The sequence below is a fragment of the Penaeus vannamei genome, chromosome 25 (assembly GCF_042767895.1).
Source record: "Penaeus vannamei isolate JL-2024 chromosome 25, ASM4276789v1, whole genome shotgun sequence".
Lineage (NCBI taxonomy): Eukaryota > Metazoa > Arthropoda > Malacostraca > Decapoda > Penaeidae > Penaeus > Penaeus vannamei.
Window position 1 is genome coordinate 33,083,358 of NC_091573.1, and position 12,500 is coordinate 33,095,857.

General features: G+C 39.9%; 2 protein-coding genes across 2 annotated transcripts in view; both read right to left on the bottom strand.

Annotated features, from left to right (window-relative positions):
- LOC113810419 (uncharacterized) overlaps positions 1-4,660 on the bottom strand; it is a 5,473-nt gene extending 813 nt beyond the window's left edge. Inside the window, exons 1-2 of the mRNA XM_027362106.2 lie at positions 4,512-4,660; positions 286-1,069 (exon numbers count right to left, since the gene is read on the bottom strand). Of these exons, the coding sequence (XP_027217907.2) occupies positions 286-1,069; positions 4,512-4,524 (797 nt within the window). The 5' untranslated portion in view covers positions 4,525-4,660. The remainder of the gene's footprint in view (positions 1-285; positions 1,070-4,511) is intronic.
- A 5,142-nt stretch (positions 4,661-9,802) lies between these two features.
- The window catches only part of LOC138866485 (uncharacterized), a 5,675-nt gene continuing 2,977 nt past the window's right edge, over positions 9,803-12,500 (bottom strand). Inside the window, exons 2-3 of the mRNA XM_070139505.1 lie at positions 10,865-11,648; positions 9,803-10,520 (exon numbers count right to left, since the gene is read on the bottom strand). Coding sequence (XP_069995606.1) covers positions 10,034-10,520; positions 10,865-11,648 — 1,271 coding nt within the window. The 3' untranslated portion in view covers positions 9,803-10,033. The remainder of the gene's footprint in view (positions 10,521-10,864; positions 11,649-12,500) is intronic.

Here is a 12,500-nt window from a genome sequence, read left to right on the forward strand (position 1 = left end):
TTATTGACAGTAACTATTTGTGTGATACATAAGATATACTCTCTCTCCTGCCCGATGAAGAATGAGGGGATAATAAATGATGACACTGAAAACATTAGGCCTAAAAGTGTTACTACTACTATTATTACTATATAATTGTTGAAAATATAATTATTGTTATTATCATTATTACCATTATCATCATTATTATTTTATGTATATATGAATTTATGTATATACGCATGTCTATGGCGAAGAATAATGGAATTGTTGAAGCTTTTAGCTATCATGGAATATCGTACTTACTTGAAAAGCAGGTTGTTATTCCAGGCGTCGCCGTGACATATGACTTGATGCTTGCATGGTTCCCTTTGCTTCTCGAAAATCTCTCGCAACTTTGACTTAGTACTCTCAGCCCATGTAATGGACGACTCATACCCCCCCACCTTCTTTAACATCATTATTCCCGTATCCATAACTCCCTCCAACACCTGTAACATACCAAATCCATCATCCGTCATATTAATCCAGCCTCTGTGCAGAAGCGTGTCTTTGGAATATTCGGGGTCTTTCTTCTGCAGCAACAGAGAAGCAGCGTGGAGTCTGGCCAGCTCTTTCAACACCAGGCTTGCGTGTGCGACGTCCAGCCCCTTTCGACGGTCGAACATCTTGAAGCCCCGAGGCCTCAAATCTTCCAGGAAAATCAGCTCCCTCTTCTTCTCCAGGGTGCCGTAGTGACACTCCGGCACCGCCAGAGGGCTCAGCTCGTGCTCCCGCAACACCCCGTTCAGCTGAGGCAGCAGCTTGATGTAGAATTCCGCTTCTTTGAGGAAGATCGTGTGGGTCATTTCCTCGAAGCTCTCCATGCCGTGGCAAGGGTTGATCTTCACGATGTACGTTATGCTTTCGTCGTTGCCATTGAGGTCGAAGTCCAGCTCGACGCTCGACACCACCGACGCGTAGTTGTCGCCCTTGCTGGTGAAGTCCTTGATCTGCCAGGAGGTGAGTCTCGCCTCGCCGCCCTTGTGCGCCTTCAGGGCCTCCTTCACCGCCTCCTCCGTTATCAGGCTATGGCAGGCCTTAATTCTCTCTGCAACGGAATGGGTGTTTGAGATATATAAAAAGCATGGATTTATGTACAGCCAGCAACAAAAGCGGTGACGCCTCGCCAGTCCTGGGCTCGGTGAGATCATGCCCTTCTTGCCCTGAAAGGAGGCCCGCGTTCAAACAACTAGGGCATAGTTAGGATAGTTCGAATGTGAGGAGGTGAGAAAGTACGGAAATCAGGCGAAGTGCAAAAATGACTGAAATATACATGAAGAGAGACAGAGGGGGGTCGCTTTTATTCCTGTTTAGTTGTTAATTTGGTGGATATATTGGAAACCTGCCTTAAGAAATAAATTATCGTTTATTATTTCGAAAATGATTATCAAGAAATCTTATCACATCGTTTTAATTCAATTCCTTATATTTTCTATATAAAAAATTAACATTCTTGGAACTGTATTCATATTAATATTTGTCAGACGGAAATATCCTTCATTCATATATGAAGGATGTATATTAATATATGGCTCTGCATTATCCTAAGCAGCTACTCTCTGACTTCTCTGTCTTATATCACCTGGATCCACTCTTTGGATAATGGTATTTTGATATATTATTTGGAAAAGAACATATGACATTAGTTCATACGCCATTATATTTCCAAATGTTTACAATTATTTAATTGCCAAAATAACGAAATTAATATGTAAAAGACGGATATCGAAAGCAATGGGTTTCTTGAATAGTTTAGAGGGGAAACACCGACAAGGCGCTGGACACCAGCCGCTGAAACGACAAATAAAGGCGTATAGTCAAGGCTAAGGGAATATCCCCTTAGCCTTGGGTAAAGTGAAGCTTGACTCGGCCTTTCGCGGGGTGAGTGAGCAAGCGTGAACCGGGAAAGGGGTTTGCTGGGAAGTGCCCAATCTGCCCAGGTCTAAAGACTGTCAATTAATAATTTGATACTAAAAGATATGTTAATAGGATAAGTTTCGCAACACCTGCGTCCTATATACCCCATCATCATTATATTAATGCACCGCTGAACACATTCATTGCTTTTCATTTTACATCATTCATTTTCACCAACAGTTTCGGAAATAGAATAATAAATTAGGTTGACTGACGATGCACTTTAAATCAATTTGTATCTCAAAAGTAACTTAATGCTGATATAATAGACATTAATACTTTCTGTAAGTATATGATTGCGAGGGGCGGAGCCAAGTGGCCCATCACACTCAAGTTGACCCCAACCAAACCTTGCTTCGCGATTCATGGACGCGAATGGAGGTCGTGGTTCGTAGGAGACACCCAAACGAAATAAAAGGAAAACAAGGGAATCGATACCTATACCTTTACAGCCCATTACCCTCGAAGTTTTGCGGCCAAAGCCATTTATTAATGTTTGGTAGCCCAAGAGGCGCTATTTGAGACGAGACAATATTCACACCGCCAAATATTACCCACAGTGTGTATGTGTGTGTGTGTGAGAGAGAGAGGGGGGGGGGGCGGGGAGTGAGAGGGAGAGAGGGGGGTGCACACACTAGCCTTGATAAAATGGGACTGAAACATAGCCGAACACTCACTCCTTGCTTTGCCTAGCGAATCTAAATCACCCCCTTCGCCCTCCCCCCCTTTCCCAAGTCCAGGTTGTTTGAACGTGGGCCACCTTTCAGGGCAAGAAGGGCAAGATCTCTCCAAGCCCAGGTCTGGCGAGGCGACATCGCTTTTGTTGTTAGGTGTACATATGTATGTATATGAGAGAGAGAGAGAGAGAGAGAGCATTCACAAGCGAAGTTCCATACAGTCATAGCCTGTTACATGTTTTACCCAAACATTTATCAGTAAAATAAAAGAGAGACAAGGAGGAAGAGGGAAAGAGGCAATAAGACGCTATGTTCAATATGCCAAAGCTGTACTTTTCTTGCCATATCATTTTCTATCATGATCATTATCATTTTCTTATTAGTGTCTTTACCATGATCATTATCATTATTACTAACATAATTATTATCATCATTACTAATATCCTTATTATCATCATTATCGTTTTCATTATCATTAACTAATACATACAATATATATATATAACATACATATGAATATAAATACATATATATATGTATATACCCACAATATATATATATATATACATATACATATAATATATATACATATACTCATATAAATGTATTTAAATATATGTATACACATACATATATATGTACACACACACACATACACACACACACACACACACACACACACACACACACACACACACACACATATATATATATATATATATATATATATATATATATATATATATATAATCAGTTTCTCAGTCACGCAATTACTTACTACCTCACTCTTGATATCTACCTCATGAGACACTAACTTTGGAAACGAAAATCCTTGAACTACATATATTTACATACCCATCAAGGAATAACACGAATCGACCTTCATTCTTAAGCAAAATTCTTGCCACATCCTCCAGAGTTTAGGTTCAAGTTATCATTAATAACTTAATATGATAAAGATTATGCTTTGTTTGAGAGGGACGTTAATACAATGATTTAAGAGACGACGATGAAGAGCAACAAGAGGCAAGTATGGGCGAATGTGCCATGGCTTGTGCACACTGAAATGAGCTTTATTTGTTCCAACATCATCTTGTTCTAATCCCCGAGGCCCCTATATCTGGGTCTTTGGTGCCTGACTGGATGTCATTTCTTATAAAAAAAATTGGAGTCTTAAGAAAGGCAAGGGAATATGCAACATTGAAAAATTAATTTAGCAATGTTATTCGTCTCTCCTTTTTTTTTCTTTTTTTCGTTATTTTTCTTTCTCTTTCTATCTTACTTTCTTTTTCACTTTCTCTTTTTATTTTTCTTTCTTTTTCTTACTATCTCTCTTACTTTTTTTTTCTTTCTCTCTCTCAATCATGATAATGGCTTTGAACATAATGATGGTATAAATACAAATATTGTCACAGCACCTCGCAAGACTATTAACGCTATTATTGTGTTAAAAATATCATAACCATTACCATTTTTATCATTCTCATTATTATTATTATTATTATGAGTAGCGGTACTAATAGTAGTAGTAGCAGCAATTGTAGGTGTAGTTATAGTATTGATAGTAGTAGTAGTAGTAGCAGTGGCATCCCTACTGGTATTAGTATCAATGTCATCATCAATATCAACATCATCCTTATTTCACCATTAACAATAACATTATCAACTTCACCTTCAGAATATTATTAATATTAGATGACGCATTAAATAACATAAACGCAAATACTTTACAAAAAATGAATGAATGAAAAAAGAGAGAAATACTAATGAAAGAAAGAATCCGAAATAACCACAACATTCAATGGCCTTTAATACAAGATACGAGATATAACTTCACTTTCTACGTCTTTCTCGGCCAATGAAATCTCATTCACTTCAACAATAGTCACTACTTACCTTCAGTATTCATGTTTCAGTCAAGTCCCTTTCACTGCGCAAGACACAGAACACTCGACTTCCTACACTCGCCACCGAAACACCACTGACTCGCTCGTCGCTACCCTGACTAAGCGAGTGTGCTAAGGCCACCACGGCGCCTCCATTCAAGGACGTTTCCATTGCGGCCCGGTTCACTGGTGCTTCCCGCCGTGGCCCAGGTATGTTATGATTCATGGTTCACGTACGTATTTGGAAAATACAACATACGAAAGATGGGAATGCATGGCAGAAGTCTGTGAGCCCCAACGGTTGGCGGATAGTGTAATATCTGAACAATAGATGGCGTTGTGTACGCGATGTATCGTCTGTTTGTTTACTATCATGAAACGTCACTAACTGTGAATGGTAGGAAAGGGATTGTTTGTTTGTTTGTTTGTTTTGGTTTGTTTGTTTTTGCATGTTTTATGTTTCCTGTTGTTTTAACTGTAGGCCTCCTTTCATTAATATTTTCATTGATGATGACTTGAAATCAAATAAAGAAATGTTTTACATAAATCTGTTTGGTATATCCTTGGTTCAATGACACAGCAAAAACGAATGAAAAACATGAAGAATTTATTGATGCCGAATGATTGTCGTTTATTTAATAGATTTGTTTACTTATAAATTGTAGTCTAGGGAATTAAAGTTCGTATTCATTGTGTTAACACTAAAGATATTTTCTGCAATAAAATTGTATAGTATATAGATAATAGAATAATATGTAAATATGAATACACATGAGATAATTATTAATAAATGTTTTATTGTATTCTGAAAAAAAAACAGTGCAAAAACTTATTCTATTTTAAAGTATGTAAAGAAAATTCTAATAAGAAAAAGAATAGAATAATCATATAATTCCATGTAAATATATATACATATATATATAATATATATATATAAAGTAATTCTTTATTTAAAAAAAGTCATTGTAAAACTTCAACTGCAACTAAACCTTTAAAACTAAAATTATAATTCAAAAATCTATTATAAATGTGTAGGCACCTACAGATATTCCCCTTTTTTTAGTTATATATCCAAACAATAGATGGCGCTGTATTAAGTTTTGGACCTCACATTTTTTTAAATCGGTGTGATACATGCTTTCCTTTCTTACATACTCTCTGATATTTGATTTTTCTAACTAATACCTAATAAGGTGTTTGCCTACACGCTAGAGGACGCACATAAGAACACATCCAACACACTAACACGAAAATGCGACCGAGAGAAATTTTTGCCGCGTCATCGTGGAGTTGTGTACGGTATACGGCCATAAAGTAGTTATTCGTTTGCTCTGTAGATTATTGCGTCATTTCTATACATGACATAATGAATGACTTGCATCGTGTGTGTGTGTGTGTGTGTGTGTGTGTGTGTGTGTGTGTGTGTGTGTGTGTGTGTGTGTGTGTGTGTGTGTGTGTGTGTGTGTGTGTGTGTGTGTGTGTGTGTGTGTGTGTGTGTGTGTGTGTGTGTGTGTGTGTTTGTGGTCACGAGAGACGAGCGACATGTAGGAATGAGAATAAGGAGGAAGAAGATCGAACGGAAAAGGAGAGGAAGGGAAAACGAGGAGATTGCGTCAGTGAAGACCCGAAGGCATAAGAGACAAGGAAGAAAAGGCCACGAACATAATAGAGTGGAAGGAGATACACACCGGAAGAGGAAGGTCCGCAGATATATATGTGTATATCTATCTATATATATATATCTTACATATATCTTATCTTCACAGCGTAACAGCCAATCACCTCTTCATGTGTACCCTTTTCCTTATATATCTGTTGCTCAGTTGACTCGTTATCTACCCTTCTGATTGTACATATACACCAGTCCATCAAGTTCAGTTTCGTGAATGAACAGGTCCATTTCTCGATCTACGATGTATCTGCCTCCCCGTCAGTCTGTTTTCAAATAAGTATGTTTATGTGTGTGTGTAGAAAGATGTATAGCGTGAGAGAGAGAGAGAGAGAGAGAGAGAGAGAGAGAGAGAGAGAGAGAGAGAGAGAGAGAGAGAGAGAGAGAGAGAGAGAGAGAGAGAGAGAGAGAGAGAGAGAGAGAGTTAGAGGAGGGGGAAATAGGAGGGTAGTTAAAGAGAGAAATGGGTAAATGACCATAAAAGGAGAATTAGACAGGGAGGCAAGTAAGACAACAAGGCGAGATGGCACTTCAGTCTATCTAGTCTATCAGTCCATCTTCAAATATGTATGTTTGTGTGTTTGTAGAAAGATGTATAGATACACACACGCAGAGGAGGGGGAAGGAGCGAGGAAGAGAGAGAGAAGTTGGGGAAAGGAGGGAGGCAGGGAGAGAAGGAGGGGGAATGAGGGAGAGAGAGAGAGAGAGAGATGGGGGAGTAAAGAGGTGGAGTTAAAGAGAGAGAGAGGGCCAGGGATGAAAGAGAGAGAAATGGGGGAGAGGGTTAGAGAGAGAGGGAGGCGGGAATGAGAGAAAGAGAGATGGGGGGTTAAAGAGAGAGAGAGAGAGAGAGAAGACGATACAAGAAGTAAACACAGCCAACCCCTGGGGAGAAGACCATATAAGGAGACCTAGACAGGGAGACAAGTAAGCATGACTAGACAACAAGGACCCTGGGTAAGATTTGAGCTGTCCTGGGTAATTCAACCTCGCCCTTAGCTTATAACAGACCCCTGTTTAGCCCTTTCCTGCCTCGGGCGCGAGATGGCAGTTCAGGGACAGTGAAGAATGCAAGTTGTCCCCTTTTACTTAACTATTTGCTTGAGTTCGGGAGTAGGATTTGGTCTTAAGAGAACAAATATATTGTACAATATGCATCTTATTCCACGTCGTTGAAAAGAGAGAAAGATAAAGCATTGCAAGCGACAGTCAAAGGATTGCATGTTGGGAGTTGTTTCCAGTGTTTACGTTTTGTGTAAAGGTTCAGTTAACATTTTCCGAACAAGTTTATTTCTTTAGATAAGTTAGAAACTTGCTTTTATTGAAACGCGATACTGATTAGCATTATCATTATAATTAATATTATTATTATTTTAATTTATTATTATCATTATTATTTTTTTTTTGTTATTATTATTTTGCAAAGAGTTTTTTCATCAAACATTTCTTAGGATGAAATAACATCAGGAACCACTGACCTACATCTAAAGAAAAAAAATTATCATTATTAGTTCATTTCCACAAACACACGGATAGAACGACCAAAGCTGAGAGGAAAAGAAAAATATCTACAGTGCAGAATCCTCTTCAGGTAAAGTTACAGAATGAAAAAAACAACTAAATAAGTGACATGACATAGGTCGAGTAAAGCACAGGGACTCCCATTAGGTAAAAACCCACGCTATATAAGGCAATGATTATCAGGGGATGTTTTAAGACAGATTTATCATTATACAATTTGTTTGTCAGTCAGAGACCTTTGTGGTTTGTATTAGCAGTATATTCACAGAATATTTATGAATTGCTCCGGTTTGTTAGCGACTCCTTGCAGCCTTATTTACATGTGTGTGTGTGTGTGTGTGTGTGTGTGTGTGTGTGTGTGTGTGTGTGCGTGTGTGTGTGTGTGTGTGTGTGTTAGCTTGTATGTGAAGCATATACACCTCAACCCAATTTGGTTTCCTTCGTTATTTCTTTTCATGAAGTTATGAATATGATCAAGAAAAACCTGGAAAATCCCCCCAAAGATGCCAGCCAACAAGTATTTCTCCTCTTCCTACCAACCCGAGAGAAGATTCGAGAAACCGAAGGTAGAAGTTCCTGTTGGGAAGGGGGGGGGTATCCAGGCAATGGGAAGGGGGGGGGGGCAGCCAGACGATGGGAAGGAGGGGCATCCAGGGACTCCCTCCCCCCTTCCCTCATTAACTTTTCAACGGGAATGTGTATAAATGATGGTGGTTTTCTTTCAGTAAAAATAAATCCATTGTATTTTGAAACCAGGATATCAAAATGTGATCAATGAAAGTTAAAATAACTAAAATACATAATATACATAAGTCTACCCTCTAAAATGAGATTTTAGATTTAAGATTAAAAGATAAAATCGCCCTTTTTTCATTATCTTTGTATAGTAAAAGTCCGTGTCTTATGGAGGAAGGATAAAGATAACTAATAATAAATGAGTTTAATATAGTAATTAACGTAAAAAGAATTCAAGGAAAAGGAGGCGGCCCCGTTTTCTTTCCTCGCCTCGGTGCGCGTTTTCTATGACTCGGGGCGAGATTGGAGCGTCCTCACTCCTCGATGTAAATGCTCGTAGAAAAACGCAGAGGCCACGCAGGGATCTCGTAATTTGCACAATCCTGCGTGAGATCGAGAGTGAGTAGGGATGGGGTGTTAAAAACAAATCGGAAGGCGTGGTGATCCATGGCACAGTCACGCCTACTCGCCCTCCCCTTCTCTCTCCCTACCACCTCTGACGCTGTATGTCATATTATCTGTTAGACGACCCCGGTCCAGTATTAAGCAGATGTCAAGCCCTTCTACGCATAGTTTCTCTTTGTAACTTTTGTTGTTTTTTCAGCTGTCTCTCTATCTTTATTTTTTTGTTGCCTTCGTCTTGCTTCTGCCTACCATTGTTCTCTCTACTTCTGTTGTTTATTACACCTTTTTTTCTACTGTTACTACCTACCCTTACTTCTGTTGCTACCGTTTGACCCTTGTCCTCTCGCTGTTACTGCTGCAAACTTGTCTTGTTTATGTTATGAAATTAACCGTCGAATAAGAAACAGAGTTAAAGGTTGTTGAAATCTGGTCTACTGATTTTCATGTAAATAATTAGGAATAGTAAAACGTAATGACATTTATACAATAACTCTTATGATTTCAGTGTTTTAGAAATATATATATATATATATATATATATATATATATATATATATATATATATATATATATAACATGAATGAATTTCCAATCTTAAGAAAATGTCACTTCCTTACACACCCTTTACACAAACGGTCCCTTTAAGTGACGTCATTACAGTTGCAGTGGATTCCGTTTTCTGTTGGTATGGCGGGAAGATGTGCGAGTTTAATTCTTCAAAAGCTCTAGGAAGTTAGATATCATTTTGAAGATTTTCCTTTTGTTATTCAAGTCATGTAAACAGATGATATATTCGCAGTCTTCTATTTGTGTTTGTCTTATAAAAGGGATTCTTGACATACTGCTCATACTTATTATTCATTAGTATCATTGTTTATTAGGTATTGCTATAATAATTGACCTTTTAAATCTATTTGAGCAGTATTTCCTCTTTTTTTATCAGCATTTAGGAAATAATTAATAGGCACAAAATAAATTACCATTTTATTATTCGGTATATGACCAATGAATCACATAAGTAAATCAGCTATATAACATATATATATCTACATTTACGATGCCTTCCTTCAATATCAAGTATTAATGTCTGTATAGGAAAAACAAGAAAACAACATTTAAATATCAATCTGGAATAACAATTCTCTATATGGCACATAATTCCATTTAGGAGAGAAAAAAATCTGAGAGATCAAGTTCCTTCTTCAGGGCGCTCCTGACGCGGGGATGAGCCCGGCCTCCATCAACTCGTCGAACACGGAGAGGAACCGCGGCCGCATCAGAGGGTTCGTATCGACCATCTCCAAACTCTTCGCTCGGAGCTCCGCGAGGACCCTCTCCAGGTCGTCCGCACCGTCTCCCGACGCCACGAACTCTGGCACGTCCTCCGGCTCCATCAGCAAGGCACCTATGATCATCATGTTGAAGATGGCCCCGAGGATGTTCAAGCGTCGGAATTCCTGCACGACTTCGACCTCACTGAGGCGCCCCTCGCCTCCAGCTCCTCCGGCCTCCATCACGCCGTTGAAGTGGCCTCGGTACGTCTCCAGGAGGGCGTCCAGGTTGGGCTTCCTCACGTCACCCGTGAGGCTCGTGTACAGGAAGTAGTTGAGGTCCACGGCGAAGGATTCCCGCCGACACACCTGCAGGTCGATCAGCATCACTTCCACAGGGACGCCGTCTTCGTCGTATCTGCTCGCAGTGAGAGAAGGCAATTTGATATATGTCGATGGCATTCAAGGTAACGATCTTTTTATTGACAGTAACTATTTGTTTGTGATACATAAGATATACTCTCTCTCCTGCCCGATGAAGAATGAGGGGATAATAAATGATGACACTGAAAACATTAGGGCTACAAGTGTTACTACTACTATTATTACTATATAATTGTTGAAAATATAATTATTGTTATTATCATTATTACCATTATCATCATTATTATTTTATGTATATATGAATTTATGTATAAACGCATGTCTATGGTGAAGAATAATGGAATTGTTGAAGCTTTTAGCTATCATGGAATATCTTACTTGAAAAGCAGGTTGTTATTCCAGGCGTCGCCGTGACATATGACTTGATGCTTGCATGGTTCCCTTTGCTTCTCGAAAATCTCTCGCAACTTTGACTTAGTACTCTCAGCCCATGTAATGGACGACTCATACCCCCCCACCTTCTTCATGATGAGTATTCCCGTATCTATAACTCCCTCCAACATCTTTATTATGGCTGATCCATCTTCCGTCATGTTAATCCAGCCTCTGTGCAGAAGCGTGTCTTTGGAATACTCGGGGTCTTTCTTCTGCAGCAACAGAGAGGCAGCGTGGAGTCTGGCCAGCTCTTTCAACACCAGGCTTGCGTGCGCGACGTCCAGCCCCTTCCGACGGTCGAACATCCTGAAGCCTCGAGGCCTCAAATCTTCCAGGAAAATCAGCTCCTTCTTCTTCTCCAGGGTGCCGTAGTGACACTCCGGCACCGCCAGAGGGCTCAGCTCGTGCTCCCGCAACACCCCGTTCAGCTGAGGCAGCAGCTTGATGTAGAATTCCGCTTCTTTGAGGAAGATCGTGTGGGTCGTTTCCTCGAAGCTCTCCATGCCGTGGCAAGGGTTGATCTTCACGATGTACGTTATGCTTTCGTCGTTGCCATTGAGGTCGAAGTCCAGCTCGACGCTCGACACCACCGACGCGTAGTTGTCACCCTTGCTGGTGAAGTCCTTGATCTGCCAGGAGGTGAGTCTCGCCTCGCCGCCCTTGTGCGCCTTCAGGGCCTCCTTCACCGCCTCCTCCGTTATCAGGCTATGGCAGGCCTTAATTCTCTCTGCAACGGAATGGGTGTTTGAGATATATAAAAAGCATGGATTTATGTACAGCCAGCAACAAAAGCGGTGACGCCTCGCCAGTCCTGGGCTCGGTGAGATCATGCCCTTCTTGCCCTGAAAGGAGGCCCGCGTTCAAACTAGGGCATAGTTAGGATAGTTCGAATGTGAGGAGGTAGGAAAGTACGGAAATCAGGCGAAGAAGCGCAAAAATGACTGAAATACATGAAGAGAGACAGAGGGGGGGGGGGGTCGCTTTTATTCCTGTTCAGTTGTTAATTTGGTGGATATATTGGAAACCTGCCTTAAGAAATACATTATCGTTTATTTCGAAAATGATTATCAAGAAATCTTATCACATCGTTTTAATTGTTCCTTATATTTTCTATATAAAAAAAAAAAAAAACATTGTTGGAACTGCATTCATATTAATATTTGTCAGACGGAAATATCCTTCACTCATATATGAAGGATGTATATTAATATATGGCTCTGCATTATCCTAAACAGCTACTCCCTGACTTCTCTGTCTTAAATGGTATTTTGATATATTATTTGGAAAAGAACATATGACATTAGTTCATACGCCATTATATTTCCAAATGTTTACAATGATTTAATTGCCAAAATAACGAAATTAATATGTAAAAGACGGATATCGAAAGCAATGGGTTTCTTGAACAGTTTAGAGGGGAAACACCGACAAGGCGCTGGACACCAGCCGCTGAAACGACAAATAGAGGCGTATAGTCAAGGCTAAGGGAATATCCCCTTAGCCTTGGGTAGAGTGAAGCTTGACTCGGCCTTTCGCGGGGTGAGTGAGCAAGCGTGAACCGGGAAAGGGGTTTGCTGGG